The sequence below is a fragment of the Macaca thibetana genome, chromosome 2 (assembly GCF_024542745.1).
Source record: "Macaca thibetana thibetana isolate TM-01 chromosome 2, ASM2454274v1, whole genome shotgun sequence".
Lineage (NCBI taxonomy): Eukaryota > Metazoa > Chordata > Mammalia > Primates > Cercopithecidae > Macaca > Macaca thibetana.
Genome location: NC_065579.1, coordinates 88,046,681 through 88,069,584, shown reverse-complemented (window position 1 = coordinate 88,069,584; position 22,904 = coordinate 88,046,681). Strand labels below are relative to the sequence as shown.

General features: G+C 52.2%; 2 protein-coding genes across 2 annotated transcripts in view; both read right to left on the bottom strand.

Moving 5' to 3' along the window:
* Window positions 1–22,904, bottom strand: part of ABCF3 (ATP binding cassette subfamily F member 3) — a 291,373-nt gene that overhangs the window by 19,774 nt on the left and 248,695 nt on the right. The window lies entirely within an intron of this gene.
* DVL3 (dishevelled segment polarity protein 3) lies at window positions 495–18,871 on the bottom strand. The gene is made up of 16 exons (XM_050780185.1): window positions 18,342–18,871; window positions 10,304–10,373; window positions 9,643–9,764; window positions 9,430–9,539; window positions 9,103–9,238; window positions 8,832–8,925; window positions 8,547–8,616; window positions 7,770–7,909; window positions 7,513–7,589; window positions 7,363–7,430; window positions 7,059–7,208; window positions 6,324–6,455; window positions 5,970–6,137; window positions 3,885–4,100; window positions 3,377–3,787; window positions 495–2,541 (listed from the first exon to the last, which is right to left on the bottom strand). The coding sequence occupies exons 1-16, from the start codon at window positions 18,500–18,502 to the stop codon at window positions 2,510–2,512; spliced, it is 2,157 nt and encodes a 718-aa protein (XP_050636142.1). The 5' UTR covers window positions 18,503–18,871; the 3' UTR covers window positions 495–2,509.

Here is a 22,904-nt window from a genome sequence, read left to right as displayed (position 1 = left end):
CTATACCTATGCGATTGTGCATGCCTTCTAGTGACAGGCATATATGTTGCTTAGAAGATGTTCAAAGAGTTGAATTCAGTTTGACATGGGATTTGAAATCCCTTCTTTGATAAACAGAATCTTTACATCCAAGCTGAGGAGACAGAGCCAACCCTCAAACATTAAAGGCCTGCTTGGTTCTTGCAGAGATAAACTGCTGCCTTCTTTGGGCAGGACTGTGCCTGTCATGGGAGGAAGGAAGGGTGAGAAAGGGCAGATCTGGTTGCAAATGTTACAGTCCTTCCCAGCCTCTGGCCAGAAGCCACGATGTGGCAGGATGAAGATCTGACCCCTCTCAAATCATAGTCAAGGTCTGAAGTCATTAAGTGACTGAATACAGGCACTTCTAATTTTTGAACCAGCACTCAAGGCTTCACTCCTACCTTTGCAAAAGCTTTATCTTCCAAAAATACCCTAAACTGCTACCAATTTAGAGTAAATAATAATAATGATAAAATAATAATAATAGCTACCATTTATTGAGCACCTACTCTACTGTGTGCCAGGCACTGTGCTAGGCACTTTTCGTACAATATCTAATTTAAATCCTCACAACAACCCTGTGAGGTAGGTATTATTATCATCATTTTACATACGAGGGAACTGAGGCTCAGAGAGGTTAAATAACTCTATCACACAACCAAAAATAGTAGAGCTGGAATTCAAACCCAAAACCACCTGACTCCAAATCCCATGCTCCAATGAATTAAAGTAAAGAGAGAGGGGAGAGGGAAGGCCACATTCAAGACAGATTGTTGGAGTGAAATGAACATGATATGCTGATGAGTAAGATATTGGAAGAAGGAATGTAAGCTCATAAATGTTTCTAGCTGGTGAGCCTATGTAGATTGCGATGAAGGTAACCAGGATAGGAATTCAGGAGGAACATACTTGGTTCGGCAGATGAGTTGAGTCTACATGGAACTGTCCATAGAGATGTCCAGTAGGTAATACCAATACAGATCTAAAGTCTGGGGGAAGTTGGGGTTGGAGCTATGTATTTGGGAATCACCAGCATATCAGCAGCAATTGAGGACATCAGGATGAATGACTCCATTTTGGGAGTAAACAGAAAGGAAAGAGAAGTGAATCAAAGACGGAACGATGGAAGCACTGATACTGACAGGCATGAGCAATCGTGGAGAAATTCTCAAGAGAGTTGGACAAGACAGAGTCAGAGAGAGAAGTACGTGAAACTTCTAGTGGTGGCTAGAAGCCACGGACTAGGTTGGGAACAATTCTAGAACTCCCAGAAGGCAGGCAAGACTGAGTCACACTTCCAACAAAGCTCCCTGTGCACCAAAATCCCAGGAAGTATTGTTTTTGTTTGCTTTTGATACAGAATCTCACTCTGTCACCCAGGCTGGAGTGCGATCTCAATTCACTGCAACCTCCACTTGCTTCCTGGATTCAAGCGATTGTTGTGCCTCAGCCTCCTGAGTAGCTGAGATTACAGGCAGGTGCCAAAACACCCATCTAATTTTTGTATTTTTAGTCGAGATGGGGTTTCGCTATGTTGGCCAGGCTGGTCTCAAACTCCTGACCTCAAGTGATCCACCTGCCTCAGCTTCCCAAAGTGCTGGGATTACAGACGTGAGCCACCGCAACCGTCCAAGGAAGTACTGTTAATTGAAATAAATGCCAAAATGTCCCTACCTTGGTTTATCCCAAAACCTGGAGCTAAGGACTTCATCTCACTTTTGACACCCCAGCCCCCAAAATATGGAAGCCCAGGACAGCCAGGAGAATTTATAGCAGAGGCTTAAAGAGAAAGTCATGATTTGTTTAAAGTGGAGAATAAGGTGAAAAATAAAACCTGGTACTCTGTCTGGAAGTCCTGGTAGTCTCCTTGCCCAACCTCAATTGGCTTGTGGGCTCCTGTGTCCTTGCTCTGGGGTGTCATGGTGAATATGAAAACGGGGGAGGTTGTGTGTGGGGGTGGGAATGGTCTGTCAGTCGCAGGGCGAGTCCTCTGCTGAGCCCAGCCTGAGACCCAGCTTACAGGCTTTATCCAGGTGAGAAAATGCCGGGGACATGTGTGCGAGGTTTGAGGGCTACCAGGATGGGGAGAAGGGTGTCAGGGGACCAGCCCCACAACCTAGGAGAGGATTGAGAGGGTCCAGCCCTTCCGGCAGGGACCAGCCCTGAGGCTTTAGTGAACTTGCATAGGCACCTGTGCTTGCGTCTCTGTGCATGTATGCATACATGAGAAAGATAAAGAGCTAAAGAGGCACCCCCCGCAACTCGCACCCCATCCCCTCGCAGGCTGCCACATGTGGTACAGTCCGATTCTCTCTGGAAAGGAGGAGAGTCTCTCATGCATGGGTGAAGCTGGGCCCTCCCCAGAAGCCTAGTGACCCATTATGTTAACGTGTGGGTGTGGGGGTTGGACATCCTTGGGAAGCCCTGAGGGGCTGCTGAAGCAGGGTTCCTGGTCTCCTCGGAGGTTGGGCCTCCCCTCGCTGGGGGCTCACAGAAAGTCAAACAGCCCGAAATTCTTGGCTGCTCCAGGCCCAGGGAAAATTGGGGGAGGAAAAAAGAAAGAAAAGAAATGTTTCAGGCCTGGAGGTGAGAAGAGCCTGATGGTTAGTAGGGTTAGGGGTCTGAAGGAACCAGCACGCAGGGCAGGCATGGGGCAGGGGTAGAGCAGAGATGCTCCCTGGAAGGCACTAGCCCCTCAGGCAACTGAGGGGGCCCTCTGGGCCTCTGATCCTGGGCACAGGCAGGGATGGCATGGATGGCTACTGGAGGCAACTACAGCTTTAGGTTGCAGGGCTAAGGCAGCAGGCAGGGGGACAGTTAGTAGGGGCAGATGAAGCAAATATATTTTGGTGTCAGTAATGTGGGGTAAAGTCAAGAGGTTTGCACACGTGCCTGATAGGGTGGGGTTAATAGAGGGATTATGTAGCTGAATGAATGGTGAAAGGGAGCTAAAGGGGAAAGGAGAGAATGAGGGAGTGAGCATGCCACCAAGGACATTGCTGGGGTCAACTCCCAAAAGGGGGTTTGCAGAGGGGAGTAAGGGGCAGCACCAAGTCTGGTCCCAGGGACAAAAAGGGTCCTGAGAAGTCCTATGCAGCGGTTAGTGGGCAGAGGAAAGGAAGTGGGGCCAGAGGCAGGTTAGGGGGCTGCAGAGCCAATCGGTAGGTGCACCCCACCCTCGCAGCACCCTGCGAGCAGTTAGCGCACCTGGATTTAGTTCCGTTTATTTCCCTTTCAGGTACCAGACAAAGTAAAAAAGACGGACGGATGGAGAGAGGAACGCAGCCGGCTGGGGTGGGAGCGGAATGGAGGTGAGGGAGGGGCCCTGCTCACATCACATCCACAAAGAACTCACTGGGGTTTCCCATGGCCATGCGGAAGGACTGTCTGCTGGCGGTCAGTTCCGGGGGCACTGAGGCCAGGTCGCGGCCCGGAGGGGCTCCTGGGGGCCCCATGGCCGCGGGCGGCGTGGGCATCATCAGCATAGGGGGGCCGTAGAGAGGGGGCACTCCGGGAGGACCGTAGCTCGGGTGTGTGTGGTGGCTGCGAAGGCTGCTGGCCAGTGAATGGTGGCTGCGGTGGCTGTGCTCGCTGGCCGCCGGGCCTGAGCGCTCGCTGGGCGCCCGCTCCCGCGGCCCCCGCAGGCTGCTGCGTGTCGTGTGGTCCGATTCGCTGCCGCTGCCCCCCGACTTGGAGTCCCCGGCCTTCGGATCTTTCTCCTTCCTCCGATCGCTGCCGCTACGGTTGGAGCCACTGCTCCGACTGCCTGTAGGAGGCAAACAGGGCCAGCGCGGGGCAGGCTGAGTGGGCGGGGGAAGCCTGAGGCCTACCTATAGCCTTCCTCCACGGCCCCTCTACCTTACCTTCGCTGTGCTGACTGCTGGCGCTGCCCCCGCCGTAGCTGTAGCCCAGCTCCGGGAAGCCTGGGTGCGGGTTGTAGGGGTGCGGGGGTGGCGGGTACTGGTACGGGAAAGCCATAGGCCAAGGGGCGGCCCCCGGGTGCGGCAAAGGGGCCAGTGTGTCCTGGTCAGAGGCGCCACTGGAGCCATCGTGATCGTGGAGAGACAGGTTGGCCATGTCTGTGGAGGGAAGGGCCGGATGGAGCTAGGTCTTTCTGGAGAGAGGTCCCTAGCCTAGGTCAGGTGGGCTCTGGATGACAGAGACCGTGGTAGTTTCTGGCTAGAATGAGAGGAGGCACAGACCAGAGAGCTGCCCCTTCTGCAGACCCGCTTTGCCACCACCAGAGCCAGCTCCAGGGAGACCCGCCTCAGGAAGGCCTCGAGTCATCATTCTTAGCCAAAGCTGTACCTCCCAATCCCTTTAAGGCCCTTGCCAAGCTTTTGCACTTTCTCTGCTGGCCTCAGTGGGCTAGAAGCGGCAAAACTCTTTGAGACAGTCTCATTCTATAGCCAAGGCTGGAGTGCAGTGGTGCAGTTTCAGCTCACTGCAACCTCCTCCCCCCTGGTTCAAGCGATTCTCCTGCCTCAGCCTCCTGACAGGGTCACACCACCACGCCTGGCTAATTTTTTTATTATTATTTTTAGTAGAGACAGGGTTTCACCATGTTGGCCAGGCTGGTCTCCAACTCCTAACCTCAGGTGATCTCCCACCTCAGCCTCCCAAAGGGCTGGGATTACAGGCGTGAGCCCGGCCTGCAAAACTCTTATGTGGCCATTTTCTCTTCTGTTCACTCAGCTGGTGCAAGGTTGGAGAATTTGGAAGGCTGAAATACCAGACAGCCACCAGGTATGTCGCACCTGAAGTTCATGAAGCACAATAGTGAACACTACCTTCAGCTCAGCCTAAACTAATCAGAACAGAAGCTAAGAGTAGCTTAGTTTCTCCTTACCTTCTCAGATGAGGTCATTCTTTAGGAGCAAGGAGCAGTTTGGGAAATTTAGGTAAAGTTTTACCCACCCCCTCACCTAGAACTAAATACCCACTAAAAGCCTAGAATGAGTGCAGGGCCTGCCAGAGATTCCCTATATAGAAGGTACTTGGCCCTGATTACACTTTCCTGGTGCTGCTGGAGTAGGTTGGAAGGGGCCAGAAGCAAAGAACAACTTAGGTGCCTCCCCCAGTGCTCTCCACCCCGTTCCCGGCCAGCCCTGGCTCTTCATAGCTCTGTCTCACTCCAACAACTCATCTCACGGACCCTGGCGCCCCCAGGGAAATTATACATTCCTTAAGGGCAAGGCTGCTCCCACCATTGTTGGAACTACCTTGAAGAGAGTATAAGGGGCCACCAGAACTGAATACCTGCCTGGGACACCCTCTGCTCACACACTATCGGTACCAGGAGGCCACCCGCCCTATTAAGATGAGACATTCCTCCAGCCCTAAGGAGAGCCAGCCCAACCTTCCAGGAGAGAAGTCAGGACACAGGGCTCTGAGGCTGCCTGTGGAGCCTGCAGCCAAGCCATCAACCTGTCAAGAGGCCAGCAGCCAGCATGGGGAGTGGTGGTGGAGGAAAGCAGTGGTCTGTGTCAGCTGTTGCCCAGAGCTGGTGGCAACATGAGCCTCCAGGCTGTTGTTTAGAGGGAATGACTGTGTGCTCCTTGGGGCTACCTAGGCCTCCAGTTCTTCCCTTTAAGCCTGCAACACCCCTAGCAGAGACCAGTGAGAAGGAAAAGGCCTGTTCTGGCAGTATCCTCCTGAGCTGGGCCTCTGGGAGGTTGTGAGGATTGAGTAAGATGATGCTTTAGGAACAGTCAGCATGGTACCAGGCAGAGCAGGCACTTAGAAAATGCCAGGCCCAAGAGGGAGATGTGGGCCAGGTGAAGAGGCTAGATTGGACTCTTCTTCCACCACAGAACTCTCAGGCCTTGAGTTGGGCCCCTGGCTCTGCTGTCCCCCAATTTGGGTTCCCCAGAGTCTGCTGCCACCTCCCTGGCTACCTCCCCACTCACAGCCAGGAAACAGGGCAAGAAGGTGAGGGAGGCACATACTGCCGCAGAGGTCGCCGAAGATGTAGTAGCACTGCTCTGAGAAGGTGATCTTGTTGACGGTATGGCGGATGAAGCCAGCTTTCAGCAGGTTGCTAGCATACTTGCGAGCCTCCCTCCGGTCCGTGAAGCCTTCCACATTGTGGTACAGCCAGTCCACTACATCTGAGCCTGGGGGCAAGGCTGCCAGTTGATGGGGAGGCCCATCTGACTTGGACTCATCTGGCCTCACAGAAGCTATGAGGCTGGGGCTGGCTCCAGCTCAAAGGAAGGGTCCAAGGGAAGTCCTGGGCCCTCCGGCCTGCCCTGCCCCATCACTCCCCACCCACCCTGCATCCCACCATGGGGCTCTCTCACCGATGAAAGCATTAGGGATGGTAATCTTGAGCCACATGCGGTCACGGACCTCCAACCCTGATTCAGGGGAGGCCATGGCTTTTACGATGGCAGCCATGTCACTGTGGATGGACAAGTGGAAGTCGTCTAGGCCTGGGGGTGGGAGGCAGAATGGTGAGGCAGAAAGGGGCTTTGGAGTTTGGTAAACAAGAGTTTGCATTCTAGCTCTACCACCTAGTAATTATGGGACCAATGCTGGGAAAATTACTGATTTCTTGAACTCTCAGTTTCCCCTTCTATAAAAAATGGGGATTTTCATATCTACTTTACAAGGCTATTTGAAGAAAGGATTAAATAATATAAATGCAGATGCTTGGCACAGTGTGCGATATACATGTGATGATAATCGAAATGGCTGCCGTTTACTGAATGCTTACTTTACACCACACATCGCAGTGGTGCTTCACTTAGATCCTCTCATTAAACCCACAGGAACCTGGTAGTTTATTTCGTGAGTCCCATTTTATAAGAGGAAACTGAGGCGCCCTGGGTGCTCATACAGGTTCAGAAGCAAACACTGTTTAGTGAGGGTTGGAGTGCCCGCTGTGGGGGAGTTGCAGTGTGGGGTTGCTAGAATGAGCCGAGCCCCATCTCCGGCCCTCTCTGATGCTCAAGCAAGAGTCTCCACATGGACCCTCATCAGTCCTCCCACCTGGCCCTGTCTGCTGGGCCCAGGACACAGGGTTGGACACTCACGCTCTGTGTCAGGGATGGAACTGGTGATGGAGGAGCTGGTGGAGGTGATGGTGCTCAGGGAGGGGCTCATGCCGTATGCAGGGAAGGTGCCGGTCATGGCTGCAGTGTGGGAGACCCAGGCCGCAGGGTCAATGGGCCGGATGGGCTCGCCTGCAGGGAGGATGAGGAGTCATGGGCTACCCACCCTGCCCACTGCTGGGCCCAACAGGATAGATGTGGGGGCTCTCTGGGTGAGAGAAGAAAGGAGAGACAGTGCTCATGTATGTAAGCACCAGCTTTAGGACTGAGTCTCCCATCCACTTACTCCTGGGCAATGTGAAGCAACCACGTGGACTTGGGTCCCAGCACTTGGCTACAGTCAGGGTGATGGGCCTGAAAACAAGGGTGTCCTGTGAAGGCAGGATGTGTACAGGCCAGACCAAGCCCCTTGCCCAGTGCCCCATTCCATCCATACCCCGGTTTGTGCACAATCTCCCGCAGTACCCGGACTGCATCGTCATTACTCATGTTCTCAAAGTTGATCTCGTTTACCTGGGAAAGGACCAGGAGTGGGATAAATAGCTGTGTTGGGGAGGATGAAAGGGGAACTCAAGTTGGTAGGTCAGGGAGTCTTCCCTCAACCAAGAAAGGGCCTCTGAATGAGCAGGGTGCAGATGGTAGGACACCTCCCGGCTCTCTATCCACACCACCGCCTAGGATGGGCACTGATACCTGTAACAGCATGTCTCCTGGCTCGATGCGTCCATCAGCAGCCACGGCCCCACCCTTCATGATAGAGCCAATGTAGATGCCGCCGTCACCACGCTCGTTGCTTTGGCCCACAATGGAGATGCCCAAGAAGTTATATTTTTCTATAGAGAGCAATTTAAGACCTTAAGGGGGAGCAAGGTTCCTACCCGCATTCCCAGCCCATTAGAAAATGGAAAGGGACAGGAACTGAACTGACATTTACTGATCCTGAATCAGGCACTGCACTCAGCATGCTCAACATGCTTCCATGGAATCCTTGCTGGCTGTAAGGTAGGGACTCAGTCCCATTTTACACAGCAGGCAACTGAGGTTTAGTGAACCTAGAAGATGACTTTCCTAAGCCAGTAACTGGCAGAGCCAGGAATCAAACTCAGATTTAAATCCCAAAGTTGGGCTCCTTTTACTATATCCAGCTGCCTCGTAAAGAGAGTACCTAGGGCAGAAATCAGAGAGAAAGGATGCAATGGCTGAGAGATGTGAAGGAGTGGGCACTCAGAAATTACTTCCTCCAGGAATCCTTCCCTGATGCCATTTTCTGCTTCCACAGCTCTCTGTGCTTATCTCTGTCATAGCCCTGATGGTGAGACACTAAAATGATCAGTTTATGTATCAGCTGATATTTATGAAAGAGAGCTCCCTGAGGGCAGGGAACATATTCTGTGCCTCTCTGAGCTCCTCAAGTCTGCCCAGTGTCTGGCACATAGCAGGTGCTTTAGAGTGCTGTTTCCTCAGACTCACCCATGTTGAGAGTGACCGTGATGATGTTGAGTGACATAGTGGAGTCCGTGATGCTGCTGAAGGATGAGGACTGAAATAGACAGAGGCCCTGAGCAGTAGGCAGGGGTGGCAGGAATTCACTCCCACCTGGCTCCTCCTCAAGGTGAGTCCTCAGTGTTGCCCCCTGCCCCAAGGTTCTAAACACTGCACTAAGGGGATGGGATCTAAGGAAAAACAAGCCTTGGCCCTGCCTAGGAAGGGCTTACAATCTACCTCCACCCATCCCTAGCCTCCCAGACCCCATACCCGCTCAATCCGAGAAACCTTCTGCTTCCGCCGCCGCCGCTTGTGTCTTCTCATCAGGCGTGAGGCGCTGCTCTGTTCTGTGGAGCTGCTGAACCTGTGGGGCCCACAGTCGTTCCCCACCAGGCTGGCCCAGCCCTGCCCCCATGAGAGGCACTGCAGGGCCTGGGTCCCCAACACAAAGCCCGTAAGCCTCCCAGGGTCCTGCCTCCTCAGGGTTTAGGGCTCCTCCAGGGTCACCTGCCCCACAATCCCCATGAAACTCAAGCCCCACCTGCTGGTGGAATCATCCTCATCTGAGTCAAAGAAGCTGGTGGTCTCCAGCTCGCTGCTCATAAGGGTGGATGAGCTATCATAACCCCCTGGTTCTCGCCGCCGCTCCCCCTTTGCAGTTCCATTTAGCCGAGCTGCTGCAGGGGATGGAAGCAGTTGGGTTTACACAGTGCCCAGTGCAGGAGTGGAGGTAGAGAGGTAAGCCAGGGGCTGCACCGGGGCCAGGCACATCCTGAGCTCAGGAAGTAGGGCAAGGAGGTGGGTAGCTGGGTGGAAACTGTGGGGAGGGTGTGAGGTACAGACGGTGTCCATGTTCAGGAAGATATACCATGCTCTGGGCCATCCCTCCGGCGTGGCCGCTCTCGCTGGGCAGACACCAAGGAGTCCGTCTCTGTGTCATTGTCCAGGTTCTCCTGGCTGCCCCCACCAGCATGAGGGCTGCAGGGAAGAGACTTGATGGGGGAGGGGCCAGGCTGGGGGCTCCCTCCCCCAGCCCTGGGCTGAGCTGATGCTGCCCTCCCCACCCTCAGGTCACACTCACTGGAAGGACGGGGGTCGGGAGTCCCCGATGCCTCCCGTGCGCTCCATAGGTGGTGGCAGCTCCGATGGGTTGTCAGCACAGAAGGGGGCTGGGTCCGGGTGTGAGCCCTCAGCTGACACCAGCTGAAGGGGAGAAACTGAGTGAGTAGTATGTTAGAGGAGCACCAAGGAGAAGGGGATTGTTGGCTTCCGGCAAGGCATGAAGGCCTAAGAGGAAGGAAGCAGGAAATATTGAGGGAGAAAAGACAGGGCTGTGCAAGGATGGCTGAGATGAAGAGTGGCCCCTCTGCCAATTCCTGCTATTGATGGGGTGGCTGGAAGGCATGGGGTGGTGAAGTGGAGTGGGGACAAAGAACAAGGCTCAGTGGTCTAAGGCAGAGATGAGCAGGTGGCAGAAGGAAACCTGAGGCAAGTGTCTGAAAGGCATAAGAAACGTTGCTATCTCCACTGTGTGTTTCTATCTCTCCCTCTTCCCCCTTCCCACCAATTTCTCACTTTTCATCAAGGTTACAGAATCTGAGGTGAGAAGCAGTTCATTTAGAAAACTAAAGAAAGATTCAGATACTGAAGCTTAAAACCACCAGCTACAATCTCAGTGATGCCTTTCCCTCGTCCAGCCCAGCACAGGGATGCAGGTGGATGGAAGGCTGAGGGCTCCTTACCCAGGACACCACCCGGCCATTGAAGCATGGTAGCTTGGCATTGTCATCCGAGATCTCCTCCTTCACCACTCTGCAGAGAAAAGGAGAGGGTCACAGAGAACCTTCTAGGATGGAAATGGAGGATCCTCAAATCCCAACTCTCAGGTGCTCCTCTATCCTAAACTGGGAATCAAACCACCAGCACAAGACTGTTCAAATGAAAGCAAAGGTTGGCGAGACCCAGGAACAGCTCTTTAGCACCACCAGGAAGATACCAGCCCTGCCTAGGCCAGATGCCTTCCTGGGGCATCCTCTCAGTCATCAGGTGATTGCAAATTACAACTGACACATCACTGTCCCCCATGCCACGCCCTAAAATCTCCAGAGTGCTCTACCCATCCCCAACATGACTCTCCTGGGCTAGACTTTCTCTTTTCCTCTGACCCCAATTGGAAAAAAGCATACAATTATAACTGTCCTTCCTTTCTTAAGTGGGAATCCTAACATTGTTGTGGGAGGTGTGGACAAAGAATTTAAGAAAATTAGAAAAGAGAAGGGGAAGCCAGGCGCGGTGGCTCAAGCCTGTAATCCCAGCACTTTGGGAGGCTGAGACGGGCAGATCACGAGGTCAGGAGATCGAGACCATCCTGGCTAACATGGTGAAACCTCGTCTCTACTAAAAAATACAAAAAACTAGCCGGGTGAGGTGGCAGGCTACTCGAGAGGCTGAGTCCCAGCTACTTGGGAGGCTGAGGCAGGAGAATGGCGTAAACCCGGGAGGCGGAGCTTGCAGTGAGCCGAGATCCCGCCACTGCACTCCAGCCTGGGCGACAAAGTGAGGCTCCATCTCAAAAAAAAAAAAAAAGAAAAGAAAAGAAAAGAAAAGGGGAGGCCGGGCGTGATAGCTCATGCCGGTAATACTAGCACTTTGAGAGACCGAGGCGGGCGGATCACCCTTAAGTGGAGTTTGAGACCAGCCTGGCCAACTTGGCAAAACCCCATCTCTACTAAAAATAGAAAAATTAGCTGGGCTGGTGGTGTGCACCTGTAATCCCAGCTACTCGGGAGGTAAGGCAGGTGAATCACTTGAACCTGGCAGGTGGAGGTTGCAGTGAGCTGAGATTGCGCCACTGTGTTCCAGCCTGGGCAACAGAGTGAGACTCTGTCTCAAAAAAAGAAAAAAGAAAAAGAAAAGAGAAAGGAAGAAGGCATTTACTGAACATTTTCCACATGCCATTATGATAATTAACAGTAACAATTGCTCTTTCTTACGCTGGTAATCTCAGCACTTTGGGAGGCTGAGGCAGGAGGATCGCTTGAGGCCAGGAGTTTTGAGACCTGCCTGGTCAACATAGCGAGGCACCGTCTCTACAAAACAAAACAAATACAAAAATTAGCCAAGCATGGTGGTGTGTGCCTGTGGTCCCAGCTACTTGGAAGGGTGACGTGGGATGATCGCTTCAGCCTAGGAGTTCGAGGCTGCAGTGAGCTATGATTGTGCCACTGCACTCCAGCCTGGGTGACAGAGCAAGACCCTGTCTCAAAAAAAAAAAAAAAAAAAATTTGCTGTCATTTATTGAGCATAAATGAGTATTATGGGCCAAGCACTATGCTAAACACTTTACTTATATAATTTCATTTACTACAACAACGCTATAACGCAGGTACACTGGGGAAACTAGGCTCAATAGGTTCAGTAATTCTCCTAAACTCATGCTGGAATTTGAATCCTGGTCAGCCTGACTCTAACGTCTGCATTCTTACCTATTACACCACCTTATCTTCCTATAGTTAGAACCTATAATCTTCACATCAGCCTCAGTGGGCAGACAATATGATCTTCATTTCATGAATAAGGAAACTGAGATACATTCAGTAACTTGTCCAAGGTCACAGGACTAGTAGATGTCAGAGCTGGAATTTCACCCCAGGCTTGTCTGACTCCAAAATCCATACTCTTTCCATTGTATTTCACATTCTTTCTATATAATAACAGAGGTAATGTGGGTCTATGTGGCGAGTGGGTGCTGGAGGACAATGATGTGAGGCATGAAGGGTGTGGAATGTGGTCATGGGGCATGTAGTGTGGCCTGGGGAATGTGGTGAGGCAAGAAGTCAGGCAATAACTACAGTTGGGGCTGGGAAGGGGAGTGGGAAAGTTTGAGGACCCTCAGACTGTCAAATATGCCAGGAGTACAGAGATGGGAAGACATGACCAGGGGTCAGATGACACATGCCGGGAGCTCTAAGCAGAGAGGGAAGACAGCAAGGAGGAGGTTGGGAAGTTCAGTCCCCACTTGTTCTTTGTTTTTTGTTTGTTTGTTTGTTTGAGATGGAGTCTCACTCTGTCACCCAGACTGGGGTCCAGTGGTACAATCTCAGCCCATTGCAACCTCCACCTCCCGGGTTCAAGTGATTCTCCTGCCTCAGCCTCCTGAGTAGCTGGGATTACAGGCGCTCGCCACCACACCCGACTAAATTTTGCATTTTTAGTAGAGACAGGGTTTCATCATGTTGGCCAGGGTGGTCTTGAACTCCTGACCTCAGGTGATCCACTCACCTCGGCCTCCCCAAGTGCTGGGATTACAGGCATGAGCCACCGCGCCCAGCCCCCGTTGTTCTTAGAGCAGTTTCTGCCCAGAGCCGGGAATGTGCTTGGCTCCTTGTGATGCTCACATTTTTGGACTCACAGCCAAGTTCACAGGCCAAGCCTGCCCTCCCAACTCCCATCCAGCTCTAGCTCCTCCATCATTCCCAACACCACAGTGACCCTCGGAAAGCGGCCCAAATCATCCTACTCAGGCCCACCATGGCAGAAAGTGTAGAAAGCATAGGCTAGAAAGAAGGGACAGAGAAGTAGCTCAGATCCACCAGTCAGGCTGGCCACAGGATACTACAAGTTGGCAGCCCCACAGGGCTCAAAGGAAAAGGGAATATGTGGACCACATGGCACAGCCTGCTTTGGAAAGGGTCTGCTTGTGGGTGGGAAAATTGCTGCTGAGTCCCTACCTCCCAGGTCCCCTGGCAGGCCCCACCACACAGCTCCACACTACAAATTTCCTCTCTTTCTGGGGGTCATCGACAGGCCACCAAGGCTCTGCTGACTCAAAACAATCAGCTGATCTTTGGCAGCTTTGGGGAACCTCAGACAGGCCTCACTCTCCCACCATGGAGCTGAATGGCTGGGGGTTACATAGCACTTACACACACACACACACACTTACACCCCAAATGGAGTCAAATAAATAAGGGCTCAAATTCCAATTCTACCACTTATTGGCCCTCTTATCTTACAGAAGTTTCTTAATTTCTCCAAGCCTGCCGGGCGCGGTGGCTCACGCCTGTAATCCCAGCACTTTGGGAGGCCGAGGCGGGCGGATCACAAGGTCAGGAGATCGAGACCACGGTGAAACCCCGTTTCTACTAAAAATACAAAAAATTAGCCGGGCGCAGTGGCGGGCGCCTGTAGTCCCAGCTACTCAGGAGGCTGAGGCAGGAGAATGGCGTGAACCCGGGAGGCGGAGCTTGCAGTGAGCCGAGATTGCGCCACTGCACTCCAGCCTGGGCGACAGAGCGAGACTCTGTCTCAAAAAAAAAAAAAAAAAAAAAAAAAAAAATTTCCCCAAGCCTTTGTCTCGTCCTGGCAAATGGGATCCTTAAATGCCTGGTATGATTCAGGCATACAATAAAAGCTAGTTATATTGTCAATCTTTAGCAGGATCCACACACTATTTCTAATTACGTATACATTTTTAAGGGCAGAGCAAATAAATCTGTTTATCATTCATTGTCCATCCAAGTAAAATGCTTTGGCTGGCTGGGCACGGTGTCTCAGCCCTGTAATCCCAGCACTTTGGGAGGCCAAGGTGAGCAGATCACGAGTCAGGAGATCGAGACCATCCTCGCTAACACGGTGAAACCCCGTCTCTACTAAAAACACACACAAAAAAATTAGCCGGGCACGGTGGCAGGCGCCTGTAGTCCCAGCTACTCAGGAGGCTGAGGCAGGAGAATGGCGTGAACCTGGGAGGCGGAGCTTGCAGTGAGCCGAGATCGCGCCACTGCACTCCAGCCTGGGCGACAGAACAAGACTCTCTCTCAAAAAAAAAAAAAATAAATAAATAAAATAAAATAAGATAAAATAAAATAAAATAAAATGCTTTGGCTGAGGGCCCAGTGGGTTTTAGGTCCTGAGCTTGCTACCGTAGGGATCTCATGAAACATCAGACCCAGAGCCTGCCTTGTTCTCGGAGAGACTTGGTCCAGTGGACAGTTCATGGAAATATACTGCAATCCAGGAAGTGGTTGGAGCCATAGGAGCAGCACATGTGTTCACTGGATAGACATCTGCTCAGTGCCACACAGGTGTCAGGATATAAAGATAAAATAAGCCAGGCTCGGTGGCCCATGCCTGTAATCCCAGCACTTTGGGAGGCCAAGGTGGGTGGATCACTTGAGGTCAAGAGTTCATGACCAGCCTGGCTAACGTAGCAAAACCCCATCTCTACTTAAAATACAAAAATTAGCCGGGTGTCATGGCACACACTAGTAGTCCCAGCTATTTGTGAAGCTGAAGCAGGAGAATCGTTTGAACCCGGGAGGCAGAGGTTGCAGTGAGCCAAGGTCACACCACTGTACCGCAGCCTGCGTGACAAAGCCAGGCTCCATCTCAACAACAACAACAAAAAAAGGGATAAAATAAGAGATAAGAGTGCCATGACAGTTCTCATGGAAAAGCTCAACCCAGAGGGCAGGAGAATTTGAATCTGGAGGAGACAGGGGAAGAAGAGTGTTATAGGTGGAAGGCCCAGAGGGAGGACAGTGTATGACATGCAGCAGGGAGCCACACAGTTAATGACCTGGTCGCCATGCTGCCCCCTCTCACAGCTCAAGGCCAGATTAGCAGTAGGTACTTTACTTCCATGAACCATCCACCATGCCCTCAATGCTGAAAATGTTTATCTTTCCTCCATTTCTCAAATAATTTAAGATGACAGGCTGTGTGCAGTGGCTCACACCTGTAATCCCAGCACTTTGGGAGGCTGAGGTGGGCGGATTGCTTGAGGTCAGGAGTTCGAGACCAGCCTGGCCAACATGGCAAAACCCCATCTTTACTAAAAATACAAAAATTAGCTGGGCATGGTGGCACATGCCTGTAATCCCAGCTACTTGGGAGGCTGAAGCAGAAGAATCATTTGAACCTGGGAGGCAAAGGTTTCAGTGAGCCGAGATCGCACCACTGCACTCCAGCCTGGGTGACAAGAGAGAAAATCCTCAAAAAAAAAAAAAAAAAAAAAGAAAGAAAAGAAAAAAAATTTTAAAAGATGGCTGGGCCTACCCTGAGCTTGACAAATGCTTTTGGAGACCAGATGGGACTTGAGGGGTCCTCAGGCCTCACAACCAGAACCTCCAAGGCTGAGCCAGGAGTGAAGAAACTGGAGAGATAGCAGCCTTCCTCCTCTGACCCATCTTCCCTTCTGTCAGTTAGGGTCACTGGCCTCCGCCAGTGATACTATTATGCTATCTATTTCATAAGGCTGTTTTGAAGATTAAATGAGTGAAGATTTGAAAAGCATTTGGATTAGTCCCTGGCACACTAAGCATAAAAGGCGTGTGTTAGCCGGGCGCGGTGGCTCTAGCCTGTAATCCCAGCACTTTGGGAGGCCGAGGTGGGTGGATCACGAGGTCAGGAGATCGAGACTATCCTGGCTAACATGGTGAAACCCCGTCTCTACTAAAAATACAAAAAACTAGCTGGGCGTGGTGGCGGGCGCCTGTAGTCCCAGCTACTTGGGAGGCTGAGGCGGGAGAATGGCATGAACCCGGGAGGCGGAGCTTGCAGTGCGCCCAGATCACGCCACTGCACTCCAGCCTGGGAGACACAGCGAGACTCCATCTCAAAAAAAAAAAAAAAAAAAAAAGGCGTGTGTTAAATAAATGAAATATATATATATATATATGCTCTTCAGCTATTAGTCCTCTGTGACAAGACAGCCCTCTCAGGTCCCCTGCTCATTTATCCTTCTGGGGATACAAACAAAATGTATCTCCTCCACTTCATTTTTAATACTGTTTTCAACCCTGCTAAAATGGTCCAACTCTGATTTTGGTTCAAGTACCACTGATGTTTGCAAGATGGCTTCAGGTGGCACACAGATTACCGTTGCTTAGTTCAATCGTTAAATATTTATGTTAAATATATTTTAGAAAGAAATATAAACAGAAAAGTCAGATGTATGGTTTCATATTATTGCTTGGTTCAAGCTAAGAAAAAGAATGAGTGGACAATGGATTTAAAGAAAAATATTAAGTAAACAGTGACTGGATGTAATGGGGGCCCTCTTATAACTGCAGTTAGGCCTGGCTCAACAGCAGCCTTGGGATTGGGAGAGCAGCCCAGAGTTGTCCAGGCTTAGGAGGCAGGGGCCAGGCCCAGTGGGTCTAGAGATAAGTGGGGGGTGGAGAGACAGCCTATCCTAGTCCCTCAAGGCATCTGGATCTGAGGTGGCCCCAGGGCACTGGACTCTGGTTGATCTTCCCCTTTTCCTTGTGTGGGGGCAGTAGCTCGATCCCTTCTAATCCTGTTCTTCTCTTGCCAGACCAAAGCATCCACCCGCTCACACAGACCCCTTCCAGATCCATCCTTCCTCAGAATCTTCCAATCAGAGGTGTCTGTCTCTGGGCTGAAGGCAGACAATCATTATCACAGCAGGAGCACCCCACCCCAGGGCAGGAACAACAACAGAAACAAGAATAGTTAGAATCTACATAGCACTGCCCACTGTACAAAGCACTCTCACACACATGATTTCACAGGCTCATCCAACCCTGAGTTTCAGGTGACAGCAAAACATGCCAGGCATTAGACAGAAGGTGCTTGCTTCCTAGTGCTAGGTGGGCCAGGGGCTTGGGAGAGAAGCCCGACAACTGAACACTGGGGAGGAGAAAGACTCCTCTTGGCTGTAGGGCCTCAGCTCCAAAAAGCAGTGCAGGCCTCAGCCTAGGGCTGGAGAGGCAGCCTTCAGGCCTGGAGGGGCCTTCCCCACCGCCTCCAGGCCCAGCGCCCAGTTAATGAGACGGCAGGCAAGTGTGGGGCGCCTCCCCCTCCCCCAGTCTCCTGGGAGTTGGGGGGGGTTCGAGGGGATCAGCCAGGCCCCCCCTTCCCAGGCCAGCTGCTTCAGAACCTTCCGGCTCCAACATTCCATCCCCTCTTAAAGGGGAAGTGCTTCCAAACTCTGCCTGTCCGGATCTCTGCAGCTGGGTGGAAGGGAAGACCCCACCAGCGAGGGGAAGATGGAGAACACCAAGAAACTCTTTCTGGCCCTCCCACCCAGGCCCCAGGCCCTTCCCAACGTCTCCCCACTGGCCACCATATGGAGGAAAAAGACCCAAATTGGAGGAAAGATCAGCACCTGGGTCAGTGAGGACGCCTACTGAGGGGTCAGGCTCTCTGTTCCGGTGACAACACCCCCAACGGCCCACAAAGGAGAGGGGAGGCAGCTAGATAAACATCAGATCTGCAGACCCCGCTCACCGCCAGGCGCCCGAGCACCCCCGACACCCCTCCCCCAGCTCAAAGTCCCAGCAGAGCCCTCAGATGCAGCATACTCCAAATATGGCTGGGAGCTGTGCTGCTGAAAAGATGAAGGGGGCGAAGAACGAGGGTCACACAACGCAAGTCTGTGCGGAAAAAGGTGGCTCTGGCTCCTCGGCAGGAGGAGGATGGGGGACTCGGGCTCTGAAACTAGGTGGAGGGGGTGTGTGTCTGTCTCTGTGGGCCACTGGTCTCTGACGAGGTAAGGCGACCGCACCGGCAGGAACTCTGCTCGTGGGGAGTTGGACGTCCCCTTAAACAAGGGAGGCCAAGATCCCCCCTTCAGAGGTGAACGGGAGTTGCCAGAGGGGCTGGAACCAAAGGGGCCCAAATGGGCCGAGTTGCCCCTAGAAGTCAGAGCGGGGCTAGGAGCTGGTGTGGCGAGGGAAGTCGAAACGGACCGCGTCGTCCCTTAGAAGCCGGAGCGGCCGGGGCCCCCGGAGGCGGGGCGGGGGCCATCCTCACCCGAAATCGTCGTCCATAGACTTGAAGAAGAACTTATAGCTGGGTCGCTGCAAAACGCCCTTAAAGTCAGCCAACGTGACGCGCTCGGCGGGCAGGGGTAGCTTCACAAGGTACGGCGTCTCCTGCCCGTCCAAGTGGTAGATGATCTTGGTCTCGCCCATGGCTCCGGCCTCGGGCCCGACGGCCCGCGCGCGGCCTGCTCGGGCGGCCGGGCCGAGCCTCCCAGACGGCGGCGGCGCGCGGCGCGGCCCAGCGGCTCAACCCAGCTCGGCGGCTGCCCGCGGCGTCAGCTCCCTTGTTCTCCGGCCGCTCCCGGGTCCCAGCGCCGCCCGCCGTCGCCGCGGCCGCCGCTTCCGCTCCTCACTCTCCTGACTGGACTGGAGACCGCGACTCTTCCGGTGGCCGCGGCCCTCCCGGCCCAGGGCTGCGTCCCCCGCTCCCCTCCTCCGGCCCGGCGCGGCCCCGCCCCGGCGCGCCCCACCCCCGGCCGCCGCGGAGAGCGGAGAGACGCCGGCCTCGCGGCAGATGGCTGAGCTTCCACCCGGCCCCACTGACGTCCCGCCCACTGGCTGGGCCGCGGCGCTCCGGTCCCGGGTCCCTAGAAACGGAAGGGGAGATTCACGGGGATGGCGGCGTTCCAGGACCCCTGAAGGCCCTGACTCCGGACCCAAGTGGGATCGGTGACTGCTCTGCAGTCCGGGAGGAGTGGAAGGCAGGGATTGCTTTGGTCCCCAGAAATGGCCTGGGGAAAGAGGGTGGGTCTGACTCTGGATCCCTGGAGGAGAGTGACCTTAACATGGCCAGTCAGGGTTTCTTGAGAAGCACAACTGCTGTCAATGAGTCTACTACACTGATCTCGAGAGCAGGACAGCATCCAGTTCTGATTCCTCCCTATAATCAGCGTCCAGTTGCAAGGTAGTGGTTTAGTAAGTGGATTGAATGAAGACTAAGTGGGCCCCGGGCGCGGTGGCTCATGCTGGTAATCCCAGCACTTTGGAGGCCAAAGCGGGCGGATCGCCTGAGATCGAGAGTTGAGACCAGCCTGACCTACATGGAGAAACCCCGTCTCTACTAAAAATACAAAAAAATTAGCCGGGCGTGGTGGCGCATGCCTGTAATCCCAGCTACTCGGGAGGCTGAGGCAGGAGAATCGCTTGAACTCGGGCGGCGGAGGTTGCGGTGAGCCAAGATCGTGCCATTGCACTCCAGCCTGGGCAACAAGGGTGAAACTCCATCCCCCACCCCCACCCCCACCCGACACAAAAAATAATAAGTGGATGCATGCACGCCTAAAACAGTAAGTCTCAAACCAGAACTAGGTATAGCCGGTTCCTCACAGATCTCCTCACCCCGTAACTTTTAATTCATTTAATAAATACTGAGGGCCTACTATGTGTAAGGCATATTGCATGAGATATAGCGGTAGCAAGACAGACAAGGCTGCTCTCAGGACCTTCTGTCTGCTGGAGGGACACACATAGGCTTGTAAATACATAGCTTCAGAATGACAACTGCTATGAAGAAGGTAAAACAAAGTGATATGATAGTGACAGGGGAAGCCGGGCGCAATGGCTCATGCCTGTAATTCCAGCACTTTGGGAGGCTGAGGCAGGTGGATCGCCTTAGGTTAGGAGTTCAAGACCAGCCTGGCCAACATGGTGAAACCCCATCTCTATTAAAAATACAAAAATTAGGCCAGGCACAGTGGCTTATGCCTGTAATCCCAGCCCTTTGAGAGGCTGAGGTGGGCAGATCATGGGGTCAAGAGATTGAGACCATCCTGGCCAACATGGTGAAGCCCCTTCTCTACTAAAAATACAAAAATTAGCTGGGCATGGTGGTGCGCGCCAGCTACTTGGGAGGCTAAGGCAGGAGAATTGCTTGAATCCGGGAGGTGGAGGTTGCAGTGAGCCGAGATCCCACCACTGCACTCCAGCCTGGTCAACAGAGTGAGGCTCTGCCTCAAACAAAAACAAAAACAAAACAACCAAAACAAAACAAAAAAGATAGTGACAAGGGAAAGAGGTTTCCGGGTGGTTAGAGAAGTCCTCTTACAGAAGAGAAGACCTAGAAATAGTGAGGATGAAGTGGCTATGAGAAGATCTGGGGTGACAGCATTCTAGGCAGAGAGCACAGCCAATATACAGGCTCAAGGCAGGAATAAACATGTTACATTTGGGGAATGAGAAGGCCATGGTGACTAAAAGGAACAGTTCTAGATGAGGCTGGAAACAGACTGACCAGATCACATAGGGCCTTGTATGCCACGGTCTTAAGTATAGGCTCCTTCTTCTCCATTTTGTACACTGTTGCCAAATAAGCACTAGAATGACAACCTCTTTCAGATACCTCTTCTGCTCGGAAACCTTCCCACATTCCCCAAAGCCCCCAAATATCCCTATTCAAGGCCCCCCATAATCTAACCTCTACCTACTTTTACAGGCTTTTGTCTTATATCCTGGCCACATTTTTGACTTCAGGGAAATGAACCCACTTGCTAGCCCCTGTACACACCTTATATATATTGTCACTTCATACCCTTTCCTTCACCTTCTTTAAATTTTTTATCAAAGTAATATGTTTGCATAAACAGCTTTTTTTTTTCTTCGAGACGGAGTCTCACTTTGTCGCCCAGGCTGGAGTGCAGTGGTGTGATCTTGGCTCACTGTGAGCTCCGCCTCCCAGGTTCACACCATTTTCCTGCCTCAGCCTCCCGAGTAGCTGGGACTACAGGCGCCCGCCACCACGCCTGGCTAATTTTTTATATTTGTAGTAGAGACGGGGTTTCACCATGTTGGCCAGGATGGTCTCGATCTCCCGATCTCGTGATCCACGCCCCTCGGCCTCCCAGGGTGCTGGGATTACAGGCATGAACCACTGCGCCCAGCCCTTAAAAAGCTTTTTAACAAAACAGCAATCCTCCTCATTGGTATAGTGGTGAGAAAAAAAAAAAAAAAAAAACAACAACAGCAGTTCTTTGTCCTATTTCCCTACCACTCTCAGTACTTTAGCTCATAATACTTGTTCTTGATTTATGCATTTTAGACATTGCTTATTGATTTCCAAATTTGATTGATGATTATCTCTCTTCCACCTTACCTTTCCCTCTTAAAATAGTGAAAGCACACTTTTTGGCTAAGTCAATATAGTACTTAGTATTGACCTTATTTTGACTATGAGCAAATGTTCACTGCTAAGTCATGTGGGGTTTTTAAATTGTGTTTTGTTTTGTTTTTGTTTTATTGATGGAGTCTCACTTGGTCGCCAGGCTAGAGTGTAGTGACGCGGTCTCGGCTCACTGCAACCTCCACCTCCCGGGCTCAAGCGATTCTTCTGCCTCGGTCTCGGAGTAGCTGGGATTACAGGCACATGCCACCACACCTGCCCAACTAATTTTTGTATTTTTAGTAGAGATGGGGTTTTACCATGTTGGCCAGGATGGTCTCAATCTCTTGACCTCGTGATCCACTCGCCTCTGCCTCCCAAAGTGCTGGGATTACAGGTGTGAGCCACCGCGCCCAGCCTCATGTGTGTTTTATAATTGTTTCCTTTACAACTTTTTTGTTTCCTCTGACTTTAATCATTGCCTTGTTTTTTCATTTGTTTTAATATATTATACCTATCATTAATTTTTCCCATGTAATCTAATAGTTTCTCAATACACACTTTGTTCACTCAATCAAAGCTATTAGATAATCCATCAGTTCCATTTTTCCCTAAAGCCTTCCATTCTTTTTTTCTTTTTTTTAAGATGGAGTCTCACTCTTCGCCCAGGCTGGAGTGCAATGGCAAGATCCTGGCTCATTGCAACCTCCACCTCCCGGGTTCAAGTGATTCTCCTGCCTCAGCCTCCCAAGTAGCTGGGATTACAGGCGCCCGCCACCATGCCCGGCTAATTTTGTATTTTTAGTAGAGACAGGATTTCACCATGTTAGCCAGGCTGATCTGGAACTCCTGGCCTCAGGTGATCCACCCGCCTTGGCCTCTCAAAGTGCTTGGTAGAACCTTCCATTATTTTGCTCTGGTCAGCACCGCTGGCTATCTCAGCCTGTGCACACCTATCATCCTGGGACTTCTCTGCATCTGTATCCTCAAAATTCCCTTTACCTGTCTCTGTGTTGGACTCGTTTCCTGGATACTTTACTCCTTTGTTTTGTTTATTTGTTTATTGAGACGGGGCCTTGCTCTGTTTCTCAGGTTGGAGTATAGTGGGGTAATCATGGCTCACTGCAGCCTCGAACTCCTTGGCTCAAGCGATCCTATCGAAGTGCTGGGATTGTAGGTGTGAACCACTGTACCTAGCCAACAATCAATTCTTGAATTAAGAACAGGCCCATGCCTGTAATCCCAACACTTTGGGAGGCTGAGGTGGGATGATTGCTTGAGCCCAGGTGTTTGAGACCAGTCTGGACAACATAGCAAGACCTTGTTTCTACTGGGGGGAGGAAAAAAAAAGGCTGGGTGTGTAGCTCATGCCTGTAATCCCAGCACTTTGGGAAGCCGAGCTGGGCGGATCACTTGAGGTCAGGAGTTCGAGACCAGTCTGGCCAACATGGTGAAACC

Coding starts and splice junctions, on each gene's coding strand:
- DVL3 (XM_050780185.1), bottom strand. CDS start 18,502: ATGGGCGAGACCAAGATCATCTACCACTTGGACGGGCAGGAGACGCCG. Junction 8,926..9,102: donor GAGGATGATTCCACCAGCAG/GTGGGGCTTGAG, acceptor TGGGCCCCACAG/GTTCAGCAGCTCCACAGAAC. Junction 7,910..8,546: donor CACGGTCACTCTCAACATGG/GTGAGTCTGAGG, acceptor TGCTCTCTATAG/AAAAATATAACTTCTTGGGC.